The 23,982-nt window shown below is 41.8% G+C and overlaps 1 protein-coding gene across 1 annotated transcript in view; it reads right to left on the bottom strand.

Moving 5' to 3' along the window:
• Positions 1-23,982, bottom strand: part of TPH2 (tryptophan hydroxylase 2) — an 88,813-nt gene that overhangs the window by 31,608 nt on the left and 33,223 nt on the right. Inside the window, 3 exon segments of the mRNA XM_088025641.1 lie at positions 5,446-5,572; positions 21,294-21,361; positions 21,363-21,430. Coding sequence (XP_087881767.1) covers positions 5,446-5,572; positions 21,294-21,361; positions 21,363-21,430 — 263 coding nt within the window.

The raw sequence follows: 23,982 nt of genomic DNA, 5'->3' as shown, positions 1-23,982 counted from the left end.
ATTTGGTACATCTCATCTCTCATTTTACTCCGGTACTTCTTCAGGGGACTTAATGGGAACAACTTCAAGGAAATCAGCTAATAACACCTCCATTTCTCCTCTGGACAGCTACGAGGCCTTGCCAGCCCCCACTATCCCCCCCCACCACTGGACTTTCCACACCCCCCAGTGAGGCCTTAGTTAGCCCTTAATCTCTTAGTCTTTGTACCTGGGTCATTAAATTGGGCTTTTAGCTACAGTATATGGCTTGAGGGTCATTAATATGCAGTTATCCAATAGGCTATTTATTCCAGGGTTTACTTGGCAATTGCCTGGTTGGAATCTATGTTTTCTTTCAAAACCACCTTCCAGAAGTTTTCCGTTCACTTTGTTTTTCACTGATAGATGGGATGTGGTTTCAGAAGTCAAGAGCAGTTTTAGGAGCATTTCAGGGAAAATCTCCCTAGCCTCCTGGCACTGTGAATCTCTCCTCCATACTCCCCACATCACACAGAAAAAGCTTTCCAAATTTCTCTTCAGTCTGCGAAACACTTTTAAAGTAAATGGGCAGTCTATAAAACTGGAAGGAACTAGAGGAACTGGAACTGCAAGGTTTGTGAGAGGCAGGAAATCCAAGGAAGTTGGGGTGGGGGCTGCCCATACCATATGGGGGAAAGAGGAAAGAGTGGATCCGGCAAAACCATGGTAAGTGCCCCCAAACTCTCCACTGCATTTAGAAGAGATTCCAAATCTTTTGTGTTAAGGTCTTTTGCAAGTTTATACTCTCTTGGGTTTGTTTGTTTGTTTGTTTGTTTGTTTGTTTTAACTGTCAAAGCTACTGCAAGATTCCAGGCAGGTTGGCTCCCTTGGGGGACACTTGATCCTCCTTAACCTGTCACCAGTTACTTCTTCCATACAAATGAACCTGTCTGCTGGCCCCTGCTCCCAATTCTGAATCCCAGTCTCCACCACTGAACTCAGAACTCAAACACATTTGTAAGATTCATCTTAAATCCACTTCTGCATATCTCTCTTAATAAAAGCTGGGGGCGCCTGGGTGGCTGTTTGTTGGACATCTGACTCTCGATTTTGGCTCAGGTCATGATCTCAAGGTCAAAGAATCGAGCCCCACATCAAGCTCCATGCTCAACTCAGAGGCTGCTTGAGATTCTTTCTCTCTCCCTCTGCCTTCCCCCGCTCGTGCTCTCTAAATTAATTAACTAATTAATTTAATTTAAAAAAAACAGGCTGACACTGACTCTGGGTTTTCCGTTTTTTGTGTACAAGGTCATGAGCTCCTTGATGCAAGTACTACCTTTTTGTCTTTTTCCTATTCCTACCTCATGGTACCTAGGACTCTTCAGCCATTTAAAGACTAACTGTTGATTGGTTTTTGCAGAGATGCCGGTATATTCCAGGAAAAAGGCAATGAAAAAATGAGAGAGAGAGACATGATTAATGACCTAATGATCTCTAACAGATGGAAGCATTTTTGGCTGTTGGAGCTAGGGCAATCCATAGCCAACAGTATTAGAATCATGCTAAGGAATGTAAGTTCCAAAAGAAAACTTATTCTTACTCCAAATTTACTGGTCCTAGTAGAATAGGTTTTAAGGTACAAGTGTTTGTTCTTTCTTGCAAATGTAAGAATAGAAACAAAGAATAATGCCCCTCCCAAAGATGTCCTGACCTCATCCCTAGAATATATTCTCTTTCCAGATATGGTTAAGAATACAGACCTTGAAATGGGGAGGTAATTGTGAATTATCCAGGGCGGGGGGGCCAATCTAATCACATAAATCCTTAAAAGCAAAAAACCTTTCCCAGCTATAGCCAGTGAAGAGAGATGTGACGGTGGAAGAAAAATCAGAGAGATGCAACATTGGTGGTTTGAATACAGAGGAAGAGGGCCACGAGCCAAGGAATGCAGGCAGCCTGTAGATGCTGGGCAAAGCAAAGAAACAGATTCTTCCTGAGGGGTCTCCAGAGAGGAACACAGCCCTGCTCACACCTTAACCGTAGCTCAGACTTCTAAGCTTATGAAACTGTAAGATAACAAATTTGTGTTGTTTTAAGTCACCCATAATTTGTTAATGGTACTGATAGAAAACTAATAGAAAAGGCAATCCTCCTTTTCAGCATGGCCCTGTAAAGTGGTGAACAGGCATTCACTGCTGGACCCCCAAACCAGAGAGATTTCTTATTCTGGCTGAAACTGTCTCTCCAGTCCCCCTTCCTCCCTTTGCAACTTGGCTGACTTTGTCGTCTTTCAAGATTCCACACAAACTTTCTCTCCTGTGAAAAATCTTAGTTTTACCTATAGAGGCTATAAATTTCCCAAATGTGAGGACCATGTTATATTCTTGGTGAATGTTAGTTTGAATGATGGACTTAATTAATTATCATTTGATGGAGTATAAAAATAAGGGCCAATAAAATTACTTTCTTGTTACTGCTTTTAAGAAACGAATAAGATCACTTGCTAGGACCCGCCTACACTCATAGCCATGAAGTCCTACCTTATTCCTTCTCCTCCTCTTTGGACACACACAAACACACACAGAACCTGGCAGAGTTGAACCCCAGTTTGTGACTGTTCAGAGTCAGATAAGTAAGCAAGATGTGCATCCCTGGTGAAGAGTACAAGCTGTAGGGGGGTCAAAGACTGAACCCAGAAAGTTGCAAGGGAAAGTTGCAAGGCACAGAAAAAGTTCTAAAATGTGGAGATTAAAGACAGAGCCAAGGTTTGAGAATTAAATAACAGAACTCAGTGGTGTGCTGGTTTTAAAATATGTCTACAAATACTCTGACACTCCTTTCTTCAAAAGGTGGAGACTAAATTCCCTCCCCTTGAGTATGGGCTGGAGTGAGTCCCTTCTAATGAACACAATATGGCTGACATGAACAACATGTGATCACATCGCAAAAGTCATTACAACTTCCTACCCTCGAACTCTTTCTTTCTCCTCCCCCCTCCAACCTCCTCATTACTTGCTCTAGAGGAAGTGATTTGCCAATAGCCACATGAGTGAACTGTCTTAGCAGAAGATTCCTAAATCTTCAGACAACTGCAGACCCAGCCCACAACTTTTTTTTTTTTAAGATTTTATTTATTTACTTGACACACACAGAGAGAGAGGGAGAAAGCAAGCACAAGCAGGGGGAGTGGCAGGCAGAGGGAGAAGCAGGCTCCCTACTGAGCAAGGAGCCCGATGCAGGGCTTGATGCGGGGCTCAATGCGGGGCTCAATCCCAGGACCCTGGGATCATGACCTGAGCCAAAGGCAAATGCTTAACCAACTGGGCCACCCAGGCACCCCCACCAGCTCACATTTTGACAGCAACCACAGGATGAGTCCGTGAGCCAGAACCATTCAGGTAAGTTTCTTTTAAATTCCCAAACACAGAAACTATGAGATAATAAATGTTTGCTGTTTCCAGCCACTAAGTTTTGGAGTTATTTATTATACAGTAATAGATAGCCAATATATATGAGACACAATCCCTCGGGCAGAGGTTGCAAATTGGAAGTCAAGATCCTAATTCAGTCTACAAATATATTTTCCTAAGCTCATCATGTTTTTTATGAGCCAAAATTTCAAAATCATTTAAATTCATTTAGAAATCTAGATTTCCAGTCTCTCTCTCAAAAATGTGCAGATCTGGCAACACAAAGGCCTGCACTCTGGTCTGACAGCTGTGAGTGAGAACTGAGGATCTGCCTTCTGCTGTAGGCTTTCCTGAGCTCCCCGGAGCCCCCACTAACCCCACTAACTATTCATCTTTATGCCGACACTAACAGCACGGCTTTTGCACTGCTCTTTCTCTTGTATTAGAAAAATATTTTCTCATGTCTTATATCTCTGTGAAAACTAGGAAAGATAAACTGAAAAGGGCTTATGTGTCTTAAGAAATCTAGAACAGGGGCGCCTGGGTGGCTCAGTCGTTAAGCGTCTACCTTTGGCTCAGGTCACGATCCCGGCATCCTGGGATCGAGCCCCGCATTGGGCTCCCTGCTCCACGGGAGGCCTGCTTCTCCCTCTCCCGCTCCCCCCACTTGTGTTCCCTCTCTTGCTATGTCTCTCTGTGTCAAATAAATAAAATCTTTAAAAAAAAAAGAAAGAAAGAAATCTAGAACAGGGGTGCCTGGGTGGCTCAGTTGGTTAAGCATCTGACTTTGGCTCAGGTCATAATCTCAGGGTCCTAGGATCGAGCCCCACGTTGGGCTCCCTTCTCAGCGGGGAATCTGCTTCTGCCCCTCCCCCTCACATGCATGCTCTCTCTCTCTTTCTTTCATATAAATAAATAAAATCTTTAAAAATCAAAAAAGAAAGAACACCTATTTTTTGTGGGAGAGAAGAATATCCCTGCATGCCTAATATGCCATCAATGAGCATCTGTGTCAAATACATACAACTTAAGATTCTAGAAGATTCTAGAAGCTTTGTTCATTAGGCAGATGGACTGCCCCTGTAATGAGTTGGCTAAAGCTGCTCTTTCTCACCCTGGGCTCTTTGAAATGGGGTTAAGGTAAGGAAGATGAGTTTGCTAGATTTGGCTTTGAGCATTTTAAAGAAGCCACCAACATGACACTTTTCCTCTCATATTGCTTGTTTTGAGAAAAACCTTGTTGAGAACATAGTAGTCATCAAATCTTCTGGTTTTGTACTTACAATAATTGCTTATCTTCAGCTTCTTACTGCTGAATCAAATTGTGTCTGACCACATCCATACTGACTAATCAGAAATAATCTCAAGCACAAACCCTACTTTTCCATAAATGCATATATTACTATTCCTAATGTCTCTAGAAAATAAACACTAGTTTAGTGTTTATTTTCGTTGACAAGAGTCAACGAATTTCAGCACACAAGCCAAATCTGGCCCACTGCCGGCTTTAATAAATAAAGTTTTATTGGAACACAGCCACACTCATATTCATTTTCATGTTGTCCATGGCTGCTTTTGCCCCATGGTGACTGAACTGAGTAGTTGTGACAGAGACCTTATGACCTGCAAGCCTAAAATTTTACTATCTAGGGACACCTAGGTGGCTCAGTCAGTTAAGTGTCTGCCTTTGGCTCAGGTCATGATCCCAGGGTCCTGGGTTCAAGTCCTCCACTGGGCTCCTTGCTCAGCAAGAAGCCTGCTTCTCCCTCTGCCTGCCACTCCCCCTGCCTGTGCTCGCTCTCTCTCTCTGACAAATGAATAAATAAAATCCTAAAATATATATATATATTTACTATCTAGGCACTCCTTGCACAAGAAGGATAAAATACAAATATTTTAATAGTTAATAAGCTAAGAACACATTGTGTTTCAAAGGAACACAACATGGGAAATAGTGAAGTCACCATGCCCTCTCCAGAATACTTGCCTTATAATTCATAGTCAATAACTCTAAAGCTTACTTTACCTTACAAATGGATATAAATAGGACAGTGTTTTAAATTGAAAATGAACTCACGGTGGCTAGTTTCTGTACATCTTCATCTGATGCTCCCAGAGATGCCAGGCCTATTTCTTGTGAAAACTGAGCAAACTTAGGATCCGCAAGTAGTGGAACGTGTCCCAGGAGTTCATGGCATGTGTCTCTGCCAAGAAAAACATTGTAAAAAAATATTATATGAAAGGCTTTAAACTATCACTGGTAGAACAAGATTTAAAATCATAAATATAACCTTGGTATTATAATTAATTGCTGTGACCAAATTTCATCAAGTCTAAGACTTTTTTTTAATCACCTTTCAACATCTCTGAAATCCAGATGCACCTTACAATTCATGGCATCTTCAATTATATGATATCCAATATTTGTAATAAATAATAGCAATGACTATTTTCAAGCGCTTACCATATGCTAACGACATGGTAGGTGTTTTATTACATTCACTATCCCTTTTAATCCTCAAGAGAAACTTAGAGAATTAAAGTAGCTTAACAGTACAAAATCCGATAGAGCAGGGGTGGGCAATCTACCGTCGCAGGACAAATCTGGCCCACCACCCATTTATAAATAAAGTTAATTGGAACACAGCCATAGCTCATTCATTTATGTATTGTCTATGGCTCTTTTTAACTAAAACTGCAGAGCTGAGTAGTTGTGACTAAGACCATATGGCCCGCAGAGCCTAAAATATTTACTAGCTGGCCCTCTACAGAAAAAGTTTGCCATGGTGATAAAGCCAAAATTTGAATCCAGCTTATGGTGACTTCTACACTGTTGCTTTTAACCCTTAAGTTGCACAGACTGCCATGTTACACTTCGCAGACATGAGGACACAGCAGAGGATCATATTGTCATCCTAAAAGTGGCTTTTCCCATCAACGAGTTATCTGCCTATAACACAAGCAACTCCCTTGAACCTGCCCAGTGGAGAACCTTCCCAGTCCTCTGCTTTGGTTCGCCTGAACTAGAAAATAACAGAAGCTTAGATCTGCTCTCATTTGCCTGAGCTTCCGTTTGGAGCCAAATGATCAGGCAAAGGCAGATACATGTCACAGGGAAGCAAGGCAGATGCCTTCCTGAGCCATTGCCATGAATCACAAAGTGTTCCCTGATCCCAAGCTATAGTCAAATGAATCCCCCTATAGTTCTCTAGGAATGGATCAAGAAGCTGCAAAATTTTATTCTCCTGGCAAAAAGGAATTAGCCAGGTAGTATTTGAAAGATGTTTCCTAACTTCACCTGGGCTCCTCTCAAGTGTATCACTTCAAATAGATGCTAGAATATAAATGCCAGGTGCTGCCACTGTGATTAAAAGTACAAAGTACATTGGGTGGTTATGCATTTGAAGCAAGTCGATGGTGGTTAAAGGCACAAGATTGATGCCCACATAAAACAGATAGCACTACTCAATCAAAAAATCTTGTTCCCACAACTCAAACTACATCCCCAGCCTTGGCCAGCCACTTCACAGGTACATCAGGTTGAAAAGGCAACCGAATGAGAATATGGAGACAGGATACTAAAAGAAATTCCCAATTTATTCCCTGTCAACTGTGTGCCGATAGCTTTCTTTTTACACATAACTGAATGTGTGGAAAAGAATACATGGTTGTTACTCTCCAACCATATTACTTAAGGCAGAGAATCAGACTCATTGGATTTTAGGGCACAAGGAGAATTTAAATATTATATGAGTCCTTCATTTTACCTATAAAGACATCAAAGACAGAAGGGAAAAAAGAAAGAACGCGAACATATTCTGAGCTCCTATTATGTGCTGGGTACTATACTAAATGTTCCCATATCATATCAGTAATTTATCTTCACTTACAAAGAAGCCTTATGATTCCCATTTGATAGATGGGGAAACTAGGGCACCCGGGTGGCTCAGTTGGTTAAGCGACTGCCTTTGGCTCAGGTCATGATCCTGGAGTCCCGGGATCGAGTCCCGCATCGGGCTCCCTGCTCAGCGGGAAGTCTGCTTCTCCCTCTGACCCTCTTCCCTCTCGTGCTCTCTATCTCTCATTCTCTCTCTCTCTCAAATAAATAAATAAATAAATAATCTTAATAGATGGGGAAACTATAATGCAGTAAATTTAAGCATCTTTCCAAGGTCACACTCTTAATAAGAGACAGACAAGATTTGAAATCAAATTCTTCCGACTTGAACCTGTACTCTTCCTGCTCTGTTGTTTTATCTAACAGATGTGGAATAAGTAGGAAGGGATAGGTCAGGGGCCACCGCTTACATGGTAGAGAGACAGTTTATCCAAGCTGGTTAGCAGGAGTGAAAATGTAGTCAGTATGTTGCAAGTCTCTTTTCCTGCCACTCAGTGGGCTGAATCCTCTAAATTACTTGAGAAGCCTTTCTAAAAATACCAATGACCAGGTCTTATGTAAAACCATTTCAATCCAACTCTCTGGGATAGACCAGAGCATCTATATTGTTTCAAGAGCTCCGAGGGTGCTAATAAGACACAGCCAAGGTGGAGACCCACTGTCATAACAGATGATGCTAGGAGCCCTCCTAGCAGGCTTCAAGCAGCAAGGAATTGAAACAAAGGTCGAACGTGATTTTGTAATTTTGAGCTGCCTAAATTTAATTCCACTGAAATTACATCAGAATACTGGGGCATAATGAAAGGTGGTGATAGAAAGTTCACTAGGTAGCTAATTACTCCTCTGCATGCATTTGATTCAGTTAAAGCATCTAATACCCCTATGCTGGGAGTAGACCCTATCGATGCACTCCTGTGACCAGTTTTTTAAAAGATCATACAGTCTGCACTGATGTTGGGATTAGGATCAAGTGGCCCACCATGGATAAATCTGAATACCTCCATTGTAGCCTATAATACAAATACTAAAGCACCCCTACCTATCCAGGCAGAATATATGACAACGATAATTCCAAAATTAGACCAGATGTCAAGCTTTGGGGAAAACTGAAGGCAGCGTAAATAAAATAGGTAAGTGGAAACTAAAATAACGAGTATTGTGACCAACACATTATCGAATGCTTGCTATGAGCCAGGCCATGTGCTAAGTGCTTCATCATGTGAGAACGAGACAGGTCAGGGCTACCATGACAGTTGATTCAGGGTGCAATACGGGATTTGCTTTTGAGCTTATTAAATCCTTGAAGAAGGCTGCTGCTGAAGACAGTCTTCTATCTACCTAGGTACTAATGGAATTCAAAAACATACAGGTGGAAGGAAAAGTGAAGAGGTGGCAGCTAAAAAGGAAAAAAGAAGGAAAATACTAAGATCCAAAGACATTAAGGAGTCAATTCTCTGTAATAAAAAAAGGAGCTATCACCTAGATTTTAAGTTAAGGCGTCATTATCTGATAACTCACAGCCAACTTAAGAACCTTTAATAACATTCCAATGACAAAGTAATCCAACTATTCATAGAAGAGGATAAAAGAAATAAATTTGAAAGGATGAAATCATACCACATGGCAGAATATACTGTTTCATTAAGAATGAAAGTCTGGGGGTGCCTGGGTGGCTCACTCAGTTAAGCTTCTGACTCTTGATGTCAGCTCACATCTTGATCTTGGGGTTGTGAGATCAAGCCCCATGTCTGGCTCCACACTCAGCAGGGAGTTTACTTGAGATTCTCTCTCTCCTCTCTCTTTCTCTACCGCTTCCCCCATTCCCACTCATGCTCTCTCTCTCTAAAATAAATAGGCAAATCTAAAAAAAAAAAAAAAAAAAGAATGAAAGCCTGAAGTAAGATGTCTAACAGAATTACCGATGGAACGTGAGGGATGCCCTACACCCTGTTATAAGCAGAAATGAGTGCTGCATCTCACCGTCTTCTCAGCTCTGTGTCCCTGCATCCCCACAGAGACCCTGAGGAAGAACTGCCACTCTGATTCCTAAGCAAGTGTGTGTGTGCAGTATGGACAGTAAGCCCACTTCTCACTGAGCCAAAGCTTTAAGCACCTATATTTCAAGACCAGAAACAAGGTTATCATCTTTTATGACTGGTGCAACGTTCTCAGAAATAAACTCCATCCCAGTGTCTTTGGCTTAGACATGGGGTGTAGACAAAGGAAACCGAAGTGCCTGGAAACCCTTCAACCAAACAGCGATAAAAGATGTTCAATGTTACTAAAGATGTTTAAAATTACTTAACTTCGAAAAGTTTCTTTAGTTTCTATGACACCGAAGGATTTAGAAGCTGACTCAGAGCCTGAAAGAGGCTCCAGACTATTGGGAATCTGAAGGAAAAAGGCTGAGTCTTTTCTCCAACCTTTGTATCAATCAGGTTCTGTTGGGCTGAAATCACATGGTTTCACCCTATTTTACAAAGTGCAATGGTTATTATGGCCGGCATATAAAGTAGTTCATGATCCCTCTGTCGGTTGTGTCATCCACAGCCGGGACCCCTGAGTATCTAATTATGAACAGGTTTCCGAGGTGAGTCCACAACTGTTGCCTTATCACACCAGATCTCTCTTAAAAGATTCAATTATTTGGCTATAATTGCACCTGTCAGCACATGCTGCCTCCAATCTCCACATCGACAAACTTTTCTCTTTTTAACTCGCATCCCTTTGATGCATTTTCGCCTGAATAATGCTTTCAGAAGCTTTTCACAAAAGCGCTCTGTTCACTGGAAATGTAGGACCTTTCAAAACTGTTAACGCTGTAAAACATCATGTCTCCTTTTAAAAAAAAGAAAGAAAGAAAGAAAGAAGAAAGAAAGAAAGAAAGAAAGAAAGAAAGAAAGAAAGAAAGAAAGAAAGAAAAAGAAAGAAAGAAAGAAAGAAAAAGAAAAGCTAGAGCTGATCGCAGACTCTAAACTTTTGCTGCTCTAAATTGGCATCTTCTCTGATAAGCCATGTTAGGAGGATTTTAAAGCCTGCCGAAATGGGCCCACAAAAGGGCCTGGGCAAAATGCCTCTGGGGAATTCTTAGATCATTCTAAGAAAGTCACGATCATATTGCCGAGGGGAAATAAGGGTCCTGGTTGTTAAGTTCACATCCAAAATGCGCCTGGCATTTTTCTCCTCTTATCAGTTTTCAAAGCTGACTCCTCACGCTACGTGTTGAACAACTCCTTTTCATTTCTGCTGTAAATTAAAGCCTTTAAGAAGCAGTGAGCCAGCATCCAACATTGGCTTCCCATCCCAAATCAGTGCATCTGTCTTTTAAATCATATTTCTATAGGTTTTGTTTGTTCTAAATGACACAGAAGCCAACACAGTAGCTAAATCATGAAGAGAAGGAAAGCAAGATGAGAGGGAGGGGTGGGGTGTTCGCGCTGGTGAAAAGCAGCAGGAGGATGAGCTGGGAGACGAAATCGGGTATTTTGTTCAGCTTTCACACAACATTTGGCAGGCGAGTGCAAGTAATCTGGGATAACACTCCAGGACGCATGGAAAAGGGGGTGACTTAGTTTGTTTTCACTGCACCAAGGAGATGATAACGGGAATTAATTTGGTATCGAGGCAATTTTTCTTCAGCACTTGCCTTGGAGCCATATACAGAGTTCTTTTGGTTTAGATTTAAAATAGCATACTGTAAAATCTGGCCCAGATAAAATTTCAGGCAGCCCTTATGATCACTCCCTCTTCTATCCCTATCGCCGTGCAGATAAATAGATATGTGGCCCTCTTCCTATGAAGCCGAGCACTCGGATATCACCCTGGAGGAAATCTTCTTTACTTTTTTCCCCCTAGGAATCCTAAGGAAGGCCACCAATGTTACTTTCCTTCACTACAATTCTTTGGAGACTGACAGAAGATATTATAGTTCTTTTTTGAAATTTCGTTCAAGAAGCGTTTATGGTATGCCTATTTTGTACCAAGCACTATGTTAAGAACTGACGCTTAAAAGTAAATAAGACATAATCCTAGAATAACTCTTAGCAAAGTCACCTTATGGTGCCATAAAAGGGCAAACAGCAAGTACTAACTTCCCTGGTCCAGGGAGAGACATAGTTTCCAGTTCTTACAAGTCCCATAAAAGGGCTGCAAGGGAAACTGTTGCTAGGTTTCTAGGTCCCCTATCATCTCAAATATTTCTTATTTCTGGAATAAATAAGAGATTTTTAATTCTTTCCCTGCTGCCTCCCCAAATTTCAGTAAAGATTAAGGATGCATTATAACAGAATGGTTAAAGGTCTACACTCTGAAGTCAGATCCAAGTCCATTTCCCACATTCCTGCAGAGGCAAATGACTCAGAGCAGTTCTGTGCAATAGGACTTTCTTCATCAATGGAAATAGTCTATATCTGCATTGTCCAGTCTGGTAGCCACTTGGCACAGGTGGCTACTGGACACTGGAAATGCGGCTAGCACTACTGAGAAACTAAATTTATAGTGAATTTGACTTTAATTAATAAATTTAAATAGCCACATCTCTACCATATTGGACAGCACAGATGTATTTTTTCTCATCTTTGGAATAGAGATTACGTGAGTCCCTATCTCATGGAGTTCTTAAACAATGTAGTAAAATAACACATTGAAAACATCAATTCCCAACAAGTTATGTATTATTCATCATATTAAATTAAATTATACTTACACCAACATCTATCGTACTTCAGTAAGGTTGCCTTTTGGGGAGATATTTTATCCCTTAAACAAGAACTAGTAATCTCCTCCCAGACAGATGTCATGCCATGTTCGTCTTTGGGTGCCTGGCACATAATAGATGCTCAATTTAACTGTCGTTTTTAACTCAACCAAACAAAGCAGGGATGATGGGACTCTATGGCTCCATAAAGAGGTAAATCCAAGTGCATCCCAAGTACAGTTTTCCTAATTTCCGGTGTAGCATCGGGGCATTGGACTAGGTCTTTGGTTTTGCTATTTCCTAGTTGTGGGACCATAGGGAAATTACCTGACTTCCTTGAACTATGGATTTGCCACCTGTTAAATGGTGACAGTCCTGCCTACCTCATAAAAATGAGTGGAATGTTTCCAGGCCAACAGAACACGTGTGAGAGAGGTCAGATCCCTCTTTCCTCCTCTTTGGTGGTGGCTTCTGTACCTGTCAATAGATGTAATTCTCTGCCCAGCATATATATATATATGTATATATATGAAAGCTTTACCCCAAGTCACTGTGGATAACAGCCTAAAAGAACAGAAACAGCTCCAGCAGGCACTTAGATATCAAAATGCACAGGTTTTAAAAAATGTATAGTGCTTTTTTTTTTTTTTTTTTCATAGAATATCTATTGTTAGAGTGCTTGGAGCTCTTGAGACAAAAGGCCCCGTAAAAAGTCTTAGGGGTTATTTTTGCTTTTAGGCACCTCACAAAACTAGACAAAATTTTATGATTGAAAACTTGGGAGTCCCAGTCTAGGAACATACGTGGCCTTGTAACTAGGCCAGAATTTTATGAGGCCCATCAGCCTCCTCATGAATTTAAGAGGTATCAAGAAAGAGTGGACCTATTTGGTATTTATGTAAAGTTTTTTTTTTTTTCTCTCTGCAAAGATCAAAGCATTATTTCATTATCCATCACACAGAGAGGTTAAGTGGCTTGCCGACAGTCACGCTGAGAGCTGATAGCAGGGCCTGGATTTCGGGCAAGCAGCCCATGGGTCCTTCTGCCTAAGGACGTGGACATAGCAGCCTCCTATCTGCATTTCTACCCTGTAGAGAGGAGCTATCTTCTTTTTCCCAGTGAAAGAGGAGATGCCTCCTCTTGATAAATAGGGCAGGCTCTGGCTCTGTGAAGATTAAAGGAGAGGGTGGGTTTCTAACAAAGACTGGTAGCGCAGCCCAAAGACTAGCTGGAACCTGCATAGCTCTAGACCATCCAATGGACACAGACACTGCTTAGTCTTCTGGCAAAGCGGGGCCACCAAATTAAAGGAAGGGTGTTACTGTTGACTCTCTTACTTAACGTTTGTAAATTAGAAAAACCAAGAAAGAAGCTATTCAACTTCTCACACAATGGGTTTTGAATTTTCCTGTTTAATGGTACCTTTTAACATAGAATAGTGGCTAATCTCACAGTCACTGACACCACTACTTGAGTTCAAATCCTGACTTCCTCCCTTACCACCAGCTGTGTGACCTTGGGCAAGTTGCTTAACCTTTCTGGGCCTCAGTTTCCTCATCCATAAACTCAGAATAATAACAGCAACAACCCCTCAGAGGGCTGTTGTATTAAATGAGTTCAAGCCACATCCAACACTGAAAATAGTGCCTCGTCCATAATAGTCAATAAATACATACTTGTTGTTAATAGTGAAAAATACTGTTGTTGCTTCTGTTGCTACCGATACTGTTGTTGAAATGATCTGTTAGTCTAGAAGGGATGACAATACTTTCAGGTCCTAGGGCCTCTATCTAATGTCTTAACTGGCCCGGGTAGAGCCCAAACCAAACTTCTCCTGAGGGGAGAGATGGCTGCTAGGCTGGGGGGTGTGAGCTCTGGGTTGAAGTGCAAGAAAAGGAAGCCAGATGGGATCGGCCTTCTGAGAACATGCCATTTTCTGAGAATCGCTAGTGGTGATGCTTCTCCGCAATCCTGAAAGGCAGCGATGATAATAGAGCCACAGAGGAAGCCAGGCAGGGAGCTCAGGGCTGCGCTCCAGTGTCCTCTGGGAAAGAGCAAGTTTAAGCTAAACAGAGCTCATAGGAATAAGGTTAAACTCTCTAAAGTTCTGGTTCATTCTTCCCAGCACCGCAGTAAGACCTTGCCCAGACTGGCCTTCCACGCCGCAGTAAGACCTTGCCCAGACTGGCCTTCCACGATATTAAAAACACCCGAGACGGTCAGGGCTTAACGTCAGACAAGTTCACATGCCCAGAATCCCTCACACGGCAGCAAGGAGGGATAATTGAGAATGGAAAGATCCTCTTTTTCCTCTCATTACAGACCTAGTGAGAGACATCTGTTAGATCAAGGGAAGGGCAGCCAAATTTTCTCAAATTTTTTCAAAACCTACGTCTTTACCTGCTGCTATTATTACTTAACAAATGAGGATTAATGTCTGAGCCACAAGAAAAGAAAATAAATGACATCTTCTGCCAGTTTTTGAGAGGGTTCTGTTCTAATAAACAAGGGCTAAGCATAAAATTCATTGACTTAGAAACATGTGAAAAATACTGTCAGAAATAATTCACTTTTATTTTTCTTGTAAAATTGAAACACAGCAGCAATTATAAGAAAAATCACCTGACTGCAAAGCTTTTTTTAAACTTTAAAACAGTTATATTTAAAGATAACATTAATTGCCTCTAAAATGTTCAACTGGGACAAGAAAGAATTTCCTTAATGCAAATGAATTCAGTGGTATTATGGCAATAGAAACTGCAATATTAGTCAATAGTGTCATGAATTATTTCCTAAGGGTGGAAGTTTGCCCTTTGATTTGAAAAGTGACATACCAGGAAAGAGCAGAAGAAGATATACCCACATCACTCTGTGCTGAATAATTGATCATCCCAATGCAGTTCTGAATCAGGGACTCCCTGAATGAAGAAGCTTATAATATGTTGTGCCAAGTATATTTTTGTTACTAGTATGTTAAGCCCAACATCTGAAAATAAAGTAGAATGAATATTTTTAAATATTTTCACTAAAACATTGTTTAAAGTGATTCCTGGTGCAGAATTGCATTATTACTTTGGCAAGAGTTCTTCTGGAAAGAGAGATATTGTACTGGCTTGACCTCAAAAAAATTGATGTCGAAGAATGTAGGTTTATATTTAAAATTCCTGGTTGCTTCTCCCTGAGCAATAGACAAGGGGTAGAGCTTATGCTATGGATGTGTATTTCACCACGGCTCTGGGCAATGTTTAAGTTTCAAAGGACTCCCAGTGCAGAACCATGAGGCATCTGGTCACCTCCATCCAGAAATCTAGATCACAGTAGATTTGGCTTATATTGAGAAGAACAAGACCAGATTATATAGGAAAATTATATAGGATTAAGGCCTTAGAAGATAGGGTCTGCTTGCCCTACCCCTCTTCATTCCTGAGATTTCAGTCAATCCACACAGCTTCTGGAGGAAAGCATAAAATTTGGCCCCAGGTCTTGAACTATATTTCTCATTAAAGGGCTCTGCATTTCTAAGATACCACTGGGCATTGGGTATAGAGGTCACTGAAAATCATATACATGAGTACATGTAGGCAAATTCAGTTAGCAGGTGCTCAGCCTCCACCTTGCACAAAACACATTCAAGAAGTCTTTGGGAACTATGAAGAATAGAGACCACAAATCCCCTCAAAGGAAGTGCCCAGGGAAGAAAAGGCAAAGGACTTAAAGCAGAACTAGGGAGAGTGGAATATATACCACATCTGAAAATCCAAGGCACCTTCTGGAAACCAGAAGCCTGATGTCAGAGACCAAACCAGAGAGAGAGGGACAGGCCCCTTCCTACGACTTGCTTATCTCCCCAGTACGCCTCCTAAGTTGAATCACCACCACTTCAGCAAGAAGCTTCGAGAGATAAATCCAGAGATGTTGCTACCTCTCTGGTCCACTCTCCTCCTTGGGGAAGGGGCAGCCACTCATGCCAGACATGGATGACACTCCCATCCACATGGCCGCCCCTGGGGGACCTGCACCAGTGCTTGGCAGAAGTTGCCAATCTCATAGAACTTCTTAATGCAATATTTTGAATATTAGTTCAAATACAATTTAGAACATGTCACAGACTGACATTCCTGTTAAAGCTAGGGTCATGAGCTTCCCTGCCTTTTAAATGGGACAATATTTAGGGTTAGTTACCCAAAGGGGGGAAAATATACTTCTTTAGCACCATGTAAAGTACAGTTTCTTTCCCTCTTTCTCTCTCTCCCTCTCTGGTTCTTTCCCTCCTTCCCTCTCGCTCTTTTTCTCTCCTTTGAGTAAGGGGGAGGTGGGGACAATTTGTACATTTCCTTTTGTTCCTCTTCTTCACCTTCACAGTGCATAATCCCTCCTTTATTCTGCAACTATCTTTATCCCAAAAACAAAAAGAGGATCAGAATAGGTTGTCCCTTACTGGGCTCTCTGATCCAAGTGACTTGTACGCTCACAGCCGCAGTTGCTGCCTATAATCCCACCTGTAAAGGTTCAGGATTTTACCCGAAGACACTGAATGTGTAAAAATGCCTTATTCCTGGAAAGATGTCCAGATAAGTCCCTCCAATCAGAGTAAAGCTATTGGGGAGAGCGGAGGGCACTCCCCAACACAGGGCCGCAGCCTTTCAGAAAAAGGCCTCACCACCACAGTGTGCAGGCCCAGGACTTCAAATAAATCCACAGCATTTACTCCCCTGTACTCCCTCACTCCACGGATCTCAGGTTGGGTCTGGGCCTTTGAGAATACCTTGAACTTGACACCTCCTGGTAGCAGTGCTGGTCATGGCTTCGGCCCACAGAGGACTCAGTTTTCGCCTTATGTGCAAGGTTTGGGGATCCACTGCAACCTCAGTCTGATCTCCTCGCTTCTGCATTGCCTTTGTCAACTGGCTTTGACATCATCATAGTCTTATGAAGGAGACTGACATGTGAACAAATAATTGCCATTCAGTGCTGTAAGTGCTAAAATAGGAGTAAGGCAATGTGTTACAGGAACACCCAGTTCTGCCTAGAAAAACTCCACAGAGAAGGCCGTGACAGCTCTAATCCTAGAGAATTAGGGGGATTTTACCAGAGTCATTCCAGGCAGGTAGAAACACCGGGAAAAGCAAGTCCTTCCACCAAGAAAACCAAGAGTCATTGATCCTCCATAACTTTCACTGCTGTCCTCCAGGCCAGAAAACATTCCCCAGAGGAACCAATCCAATCTGCCATCACTTTTTAAATTAAAGTCTCACCAACCAGCCAAGTTTAGAGAATACAGGGTCTTTAACATGTAAAATGTAAAAACAGGCCAAAGACACGCTTAAAGCCCATTATTTGTTGAAAGCGAGGATATCAAAATACATTGTCCCCAGGCTGAAAAAGGAAAATAAAATTCTTTTTTTCAGATAATGTCTTTTTGCTGCTTTCACTCTCATTTCTACCAGCATCTTCAAGGGCTCACCTTTGTCTCATTACCACTGCCCCCACGACAACAGTTCAGCAATTGAAGGCAGCTATTTGGAAGCAGAGCACAAGCACCAAACACAGGAGCCAAGTTGAACTTCACAAATTGGAGAATCTGCCCTCTCTTTGGTTTTCAATTGAGGAAATGGGATTTCATTACAAAGACAATGCTTGGAAAAGTGCTTGGGCAGGAAACAGCACTCCCAGCATGGGGTCCCATGTATTCAACGATGCCGCTGGGAAGGGATTTAGGACTTTGCCATACATCTGGATTAAAGGGATCTTTACAGAGAATTGTGTCTGCATAGTGTATTTCTGGAAGGGTGCAGGGGAAGCTGGCAGCAGTGGTGGCCTCTGGGAAGGTGAAGTGGGTGTCGGGGGAGCAGAGGAGGAAAAGAAATTTATTGCTCACCGTATGCTTTGAATTCTGAAGCAGGTACGTGTATTACCTACTCATAAAATAATAATAATCTAGAAAATGAATGAAAATTACTTACACACACACACAAAACAAATGAATGACATAAAACCCACTCCCCCAAAAAAGATTCTGTTAAAAAAACAACAACAACAACAACAACAAACAAACCCAAGTTAGTGAATCCCACGTTTTCATCCTCTGACTTAAGCCTCCTCTTGTCTGGGTAGTCATGGGAGTCATGGAAGAAGAAAACACTCACATCTATAGCAGGAGCTTTACATTCACTTCTGGACTCCCGACACTTATTTCCAACTACCAGGCGCTTCTCCGGGAGGCCCCACCCATGAGCACCTCAAAGACAACATGTCCCAAACCCAAATCCTCCTCTTCTCTCCCTCCTTCCTCCCTACCTCCCTCCAAGCCTGATCCTGCTCCAATAGTCTCAGTCATTACTAGAAAAAACCAACCATTCAGCTTCCCAATCTAAAAACTTTATTGTTACCTTGAGGACCCTCTCCTCACCCTCTTTATAGCCACCAAATATTGTTAATTCCACCACGATGGTGTTTTGCGAAGAGATGACCTCTTGGCCTATCCCACTGACCCTTTCTAGTTCAAGGAATTATAAACTACACTCCTTCACTGGAATGGGAGCTCCTGCTGGTTTTCCAGCTACTTCATTCTTTACACTTCCCCAGCCCCCACCCCCATCATCTTTCTCAAACACAATTATGTGATCATGCTTCAGAACCTTGGATAGCTCCCTACTGCCTACAGATTTTAGCCCAAATGTCCTAGTTTGACAAATGATCATTTACACTGTGACCTGAGAAAAACATCCCATCCCTAACACACACTCTATGCTCTGGCCACTCTGGTGTAACAAGCTTTGCTCATTTATGCCTCTTGTGAGCCTCCACAACTTTGCACTTGCTGTTTCCTTGACTTGAACACTTTCCCCTCCCTCTCCGCCCTGCCTTGGACAAAAACAATTTCCTATTCCCCGTTCCAGACCTCCCCACTCAGTTTATACCCTCTCTGAAAAGCCTTTTAGAACTGCTCCCTCCTCTGTACTCCTCTAACACTTTGTACACACCCTCATCATCACCCCAACCACACTCTTTCATAATTATTTATGTTTCTATCTCCCCTGCCAGAATGTGAGCTGCTTTAAGAAAGAGCTGCTATATTTTATTCATCTTTGAATCCACTGCCCCTCCCTGCTAACACTGCACATAAATGTTTGCTGAATGAATTGGCTGAAAGTACTTTGGTAAAAATGTAACATGTTATCCCAAAATTTTATAGACTTCTGTGTCTAAAATCTCATTTCTTTGCCCTCTCTCTCTGCATACTTATTGGCACGCTATCACAGGTCTCAGGGGGACCAGTTATTCAAAAGGAGCTAACAAAGTGCCTGCTATTTGTAAACAGGGCCATTTGTAAACCCTCTGGGCTAGATTTAGAGATTGCCTTTCTAACTCTGACAATGCTCTTTTGAGTACTCACTCCACTATAAGAAGCATTTCTTTTCCAAATGTCTTGAGTCCTATAAGTAACCTTTGTTTACCCTGAAAACACTTTCAGGGAAGCTGAAAGGAGCTAAAAAAGCAATATAGTGACCCTGCTGGGACCTACCTGGTCAGCAAGCCAGCCTCCAGCTGCCTAAGAGAAGGAGTGGAGACTCAGCTCAAATCCCTGCCTACTTCCACCACCAGCAACTACTCAAGTGCTTGAGCCTCCAAGGACTCTCTGCTCCCCAGTGAAGATCATGGCAGTCCATTAATCACAAGATGATTCTAGTAAGCATCACAAGCAAAGTGATAACCCCAGTATCCTGAAGAACAGTGGGTAACAAATTTGGGTAAGATGAGGGGTAGACACTCATTCAAATGGAGCCCAAGGGGGGAGAGACCCAGTGACAACTCCCAGCCTTGGGGTCTTTGGCTCTTCTCTTTTCTCTCTACCGGGAATGTTCTACCAGGAGATATTTGCATTTAGGTCTCTGCTTGAATGTGACCTCCCAAGAGGTTTCCCTGATGACTCAATCCAAAAGAGCACCAACCATTACTGGTCATCTCCTCACCCTGCTTTATTTGTCTTTCCAGCACTTTGAGCACATTATAGCACTTGTATCTGATACCATATTGCCTATGTGTTTGTATGCTGACCATTATCCCCCACCCCCACTCATTCACCCCAGAGAGCAGGGACCTTGTCCTGTTCCTAGACCATGCAAGCACACAGTAATCTCCTCATAAATGTTTATTCATTTTTTCAAAAAAACGTACAAAGAAATATTCAAGTAGTTGACAATTTTGGCAAAGATGTAAGACACAAGTTAAAATGTTAAAAGCCAGCAAGGCTAAATGCATGTAATAGATGGATGATAAGGAAAGTAAATGACAGATATGCTGAGGAAGGAGTGATTGTGCATGGGGATGGCAAGAGAATGTTTCCCAGAGAAGATGGGATTCGTGTCTGTCTCGAAGGCACTGGAAAATTCAGTTAAGTTTGAGAAAACGGGCCAGTGTTTCACCCTGGAAGACTCTACAGTCCATGTGTGATAAGGCCAAATGATTAACACGTGAGGATTCACAGCTTACCCAACCTTGGCCACCCACTATCCAGGAGAAAACTGATAAATGCCCCAAAGGTAGATTCTCTCAAGGAAAGCCGACAGAGTCAAAGAAGAATCACAAACCCCATATACATCGAGAGGTGGTGGGTAGGACTGGAGGAGTGTTCAAGAAATGAAGACAGCAGGAAGAGCACAGCACAACGTTCTGAGTTTCTGGGGTGGGGGGGGGGATGAAAAACACTAAGGGAGAAGGAATCAGTCATGAGCGTTACTAAGAATTGCCTTGTCGGGTGTGCATGAACGTCCTTAATGAGGAGAAGCCTCCTCACTAGACAGGTGCGTGAGTCCTGACTGTGTCGATGCTGACTTATCCCTTTGTGCTTGCATCTCCTCATCAGTAAAACCCAAAATAATAACCTACACGGTGGGATCGCTGTGAGGATTAAATGAGTTGATGAGAGCCGCACCTGGCATGTCAGGATTGTCTTTATTATTAGAATTTTGAGCCCTGCTTCTTTCAACGCAACATTGACCTAATAATGGTCTCTATGGAGCATGGCTTTATACAAATTACATGTTTTAAGGAGCAACATCATCAACAGCCTGGCCAAAGTGAAAGGGTCAGTGTTGGGATAAAGTTAGAGAGGCAAACTGAAGTGAGACTATTGGAGGCCCTACATCCCCAGTTGACGAATCCGATCTTTCAGTGACCATTGGCTTCTTTAGGTGAGCACGGTGGCCCTCAGATGAAATTATTTTGCAGGTAAAAGAGGGCCTGAGCAACTTTCCAAGTAAAGTGAGCATGGACCACTTGACAGAGTGATGGTCCCCATCCAGCCTAGGAATGCAATGTGGGTACTCACGGTTCTGGAGTATAGAGGGGGTCTGAGCCATGTCGGACGTACTGAGTACAGTGGAACACTCTGTAGGCCCAGTCCCGCCAGAAAGTCTCTCGGACTCAGGTATCCAGCCACCGGCCTCACGGTAAAGCCTGATCTTTCTGAAATGACAGAAAGAGCCAACTAAATATCAACTCGACAAGACTTGAGGGCCCAAGCAGGGTGTCCTATTATTTATAAGGACGTTCTAGAAACAAAGTAATCAAGGTTTTAAAACTCTTGACAATTGAATGACATCTACTGTTAATAGCCATCACGTTTGTGCTTCTGATTACTAAAATATACTCCTGCACGATGGTTTCCAGGGAAACAAGACATTCATTAAAATGGAAAAGAAAGGTGAAAAAAAAATGTTAAGGATTTAAATTCAGAAGCCGAATTAGGATAAGAAAGCTCAATTCCACGGGACAAGATTACAACGAAAGCGAGGCTTATGCGTATTACCTGGTATCTTTCTCAAGACACACCCTTTCCACCTGTATGTGTTCAGTTAACACACAGCTAATTCACTCCCGTCACTAGCCTGGTGGAATCAGTTCACACCACGGCTTTCTACTGTCAACACCCCCTACCTCCTTCATTCCATATTGCTGTTTTCTGTGATATTATGAAAACAATCATATTAATTACTGTCATTTGAAGAGGTACACTAAAGCTCTACATACTCTATTCGCTTATGAGGGGAGGAGACAAAATAAACGGAACACAACATCATCTACGAAGCTGCCAGGTACCGCTAACCCAGTTAGGCTGTGGGGTCATCAGTGTTCTCTGTTAAGGGCTACCCAAGGCTTGCTTATGGTGACAGCCCAGCAAATTTATAACAGGAGAGCTACCTTGGCTCTGACACCAGCATCGTATAGGCTCCATTCTTGAAAACCTCATCTCATTAGGACAGCCTAAACCTCAGAATGGTTAGAATGGTTTAAAAAGGCAAGAACCAATTAAGCTTATAAATCCCATTCTGGGATTTCTGGTATCTATGTGAAAAATATCCTGTTCTCAGGCCTCCTCAGACCCATAATTCTAACAATATTATGTTCATTCTTAAAAGCTTTTACTTTGGATTGTTCCCCACTGAATATCAAAAAGATAAATGTATTTTTCTTCTTTTTCTATTTTATGTCAATTAAACCACTATATCCCACGTGTGGAACTGAGTGGTGTACACAGAGGGATGTTCTTTATTGAAGTTATGTATCTTATTTTTATATAAATTTTTTTAAAAATATGTAACTAACACATCAAGAACTTTGAATTTGTGGATATCATTGTTTTAAAAGTTTCCTTTTAAATAAACTAGGTATTTAAAAGTGAGTCAGTTAAAAAATAATAAAATAAAAATAATTTAAAACACATACATTTACATTATGCTTGCTATGTGCAATGAATGATGCAGACTGAGCTCCCAGTGTCCAATTCACAGGGGTCTTGAAAATTAACAGCAAGAACAATAGCAAGAATAATTAAGACTCTGCTATGCTTAACATGTGTCAAGAAATAAATTTAGGGGCACCTGGGTGGCTCAGTTGGTTAAGCCTCCAACTCTTGGTTTGGGCTCAGGTCATGATACTGAGCCCTGCCTCGGGCTCCAAGCTCTACGAGGAATCTGCTTGAGATTCTCTCCCTCCTGCCCTTCTTCCAACCCCTTGTGTGCACACGCTCTCGCACTCTCTCAATAAATAAGTAAAATATTTAAAAGAAAGAAAGAAAGAAAGAAAGAAGAAAGAAAGAAAGAAAGAAAGGAAGGAAGAAGAAGGAAGGAAGAGGAAGGAAGGAAGAAAAGAAAGAAAGAAAGAAAGAAAGAAAGAAAGAAAGAAAGAAAGAAAGAAAGAAAGAAAGAAAGAAAGAAAGAAGAAAGGAAGGAAGGAGAAGAAGGAAAGGAAGGAAGGAAGGAAGGAAAGGAAGGAAGGAAAGAAAGAAAGAAAGAAAGAAAGAAAGAAAGAAAGAAAGAAAGAAAGAAAGAAAAGAGAAAAGAAAGAAGAAAGAAAGAAAGAAGGAAAGAAAGAAGGAAAGAAAAGAAAGAAAGAAAGAAAGAAAAAAGAAAGAAAGAAAGAAAGAGAAAGAAAGAAAGAAAGAAAGAAAGAAAGAAAGAAAGAAAGAAAGAAAGAAAGAAAGAAAGAAAGAAAGAAAGAAAGAAAGAAAGAAAGAAAGAAAGAAAGAAATAGGGGCACCTGGGTGGCTCAGTCAGTTGAGTCTGCCTTTGGCTCAGGTAATGATCCCAGGGTCCTGTGATCCAGACCCCCATCAGGCCCCCGGCTCAGCTGGAGTCTGCTCCTCCTCTCCTCTGCCTGCCGCCCCCTTGCTTGTGCTCTCTCTCTCTCTCTGTCAAATAAATAAATAAAAGCTTTAAAAAAATAAAAAATTTAAAAAAGAAATAAATTTTTTCTTAAAGAAATAACTTTAGGGCTTCTAGGTATATCAGTATCAATTAGTTTCCCCTTCCCAACTACCTTGTGAGGTAGATAAAATGACTATCTCCACCTTGCAGAGAAGAAACTGAGGCACAGAGAGGTTAAGAGAACTCATCTGAAGGTCACACAGCCAAGAACTGGCAGAGTGGGGATTCAGTCCAGGCATTCTGCAGCCAGAATCCATGCTATACCATACGGCCTCTCATAAAAATATTAAGTTGGGCGACAGATGTGGCAAA

Source organism: Eumetopias jubatus, unplaced genomic scaffold (assembly GCF_037043125.1).
Source record: "Eumetopias jubatus isolate StellerSeaLion01/CBP00866 unplaced genomic scaffold, mEumJub1_p1.0 scaffold_8, whole genome shotgun sequence".
Classification (NCBI taxonomy): domain Eukaryota; kingdom Metazoa; phylum Chordata; class Mammalia; order Carnivora; family Otariidae; genus Eumetopias; species Eumetopias jubatus.
Note: the sequence above shows the minus strand (reverse complement) of the source record. Positions and strands in the feature narration are given on the sequence as shown.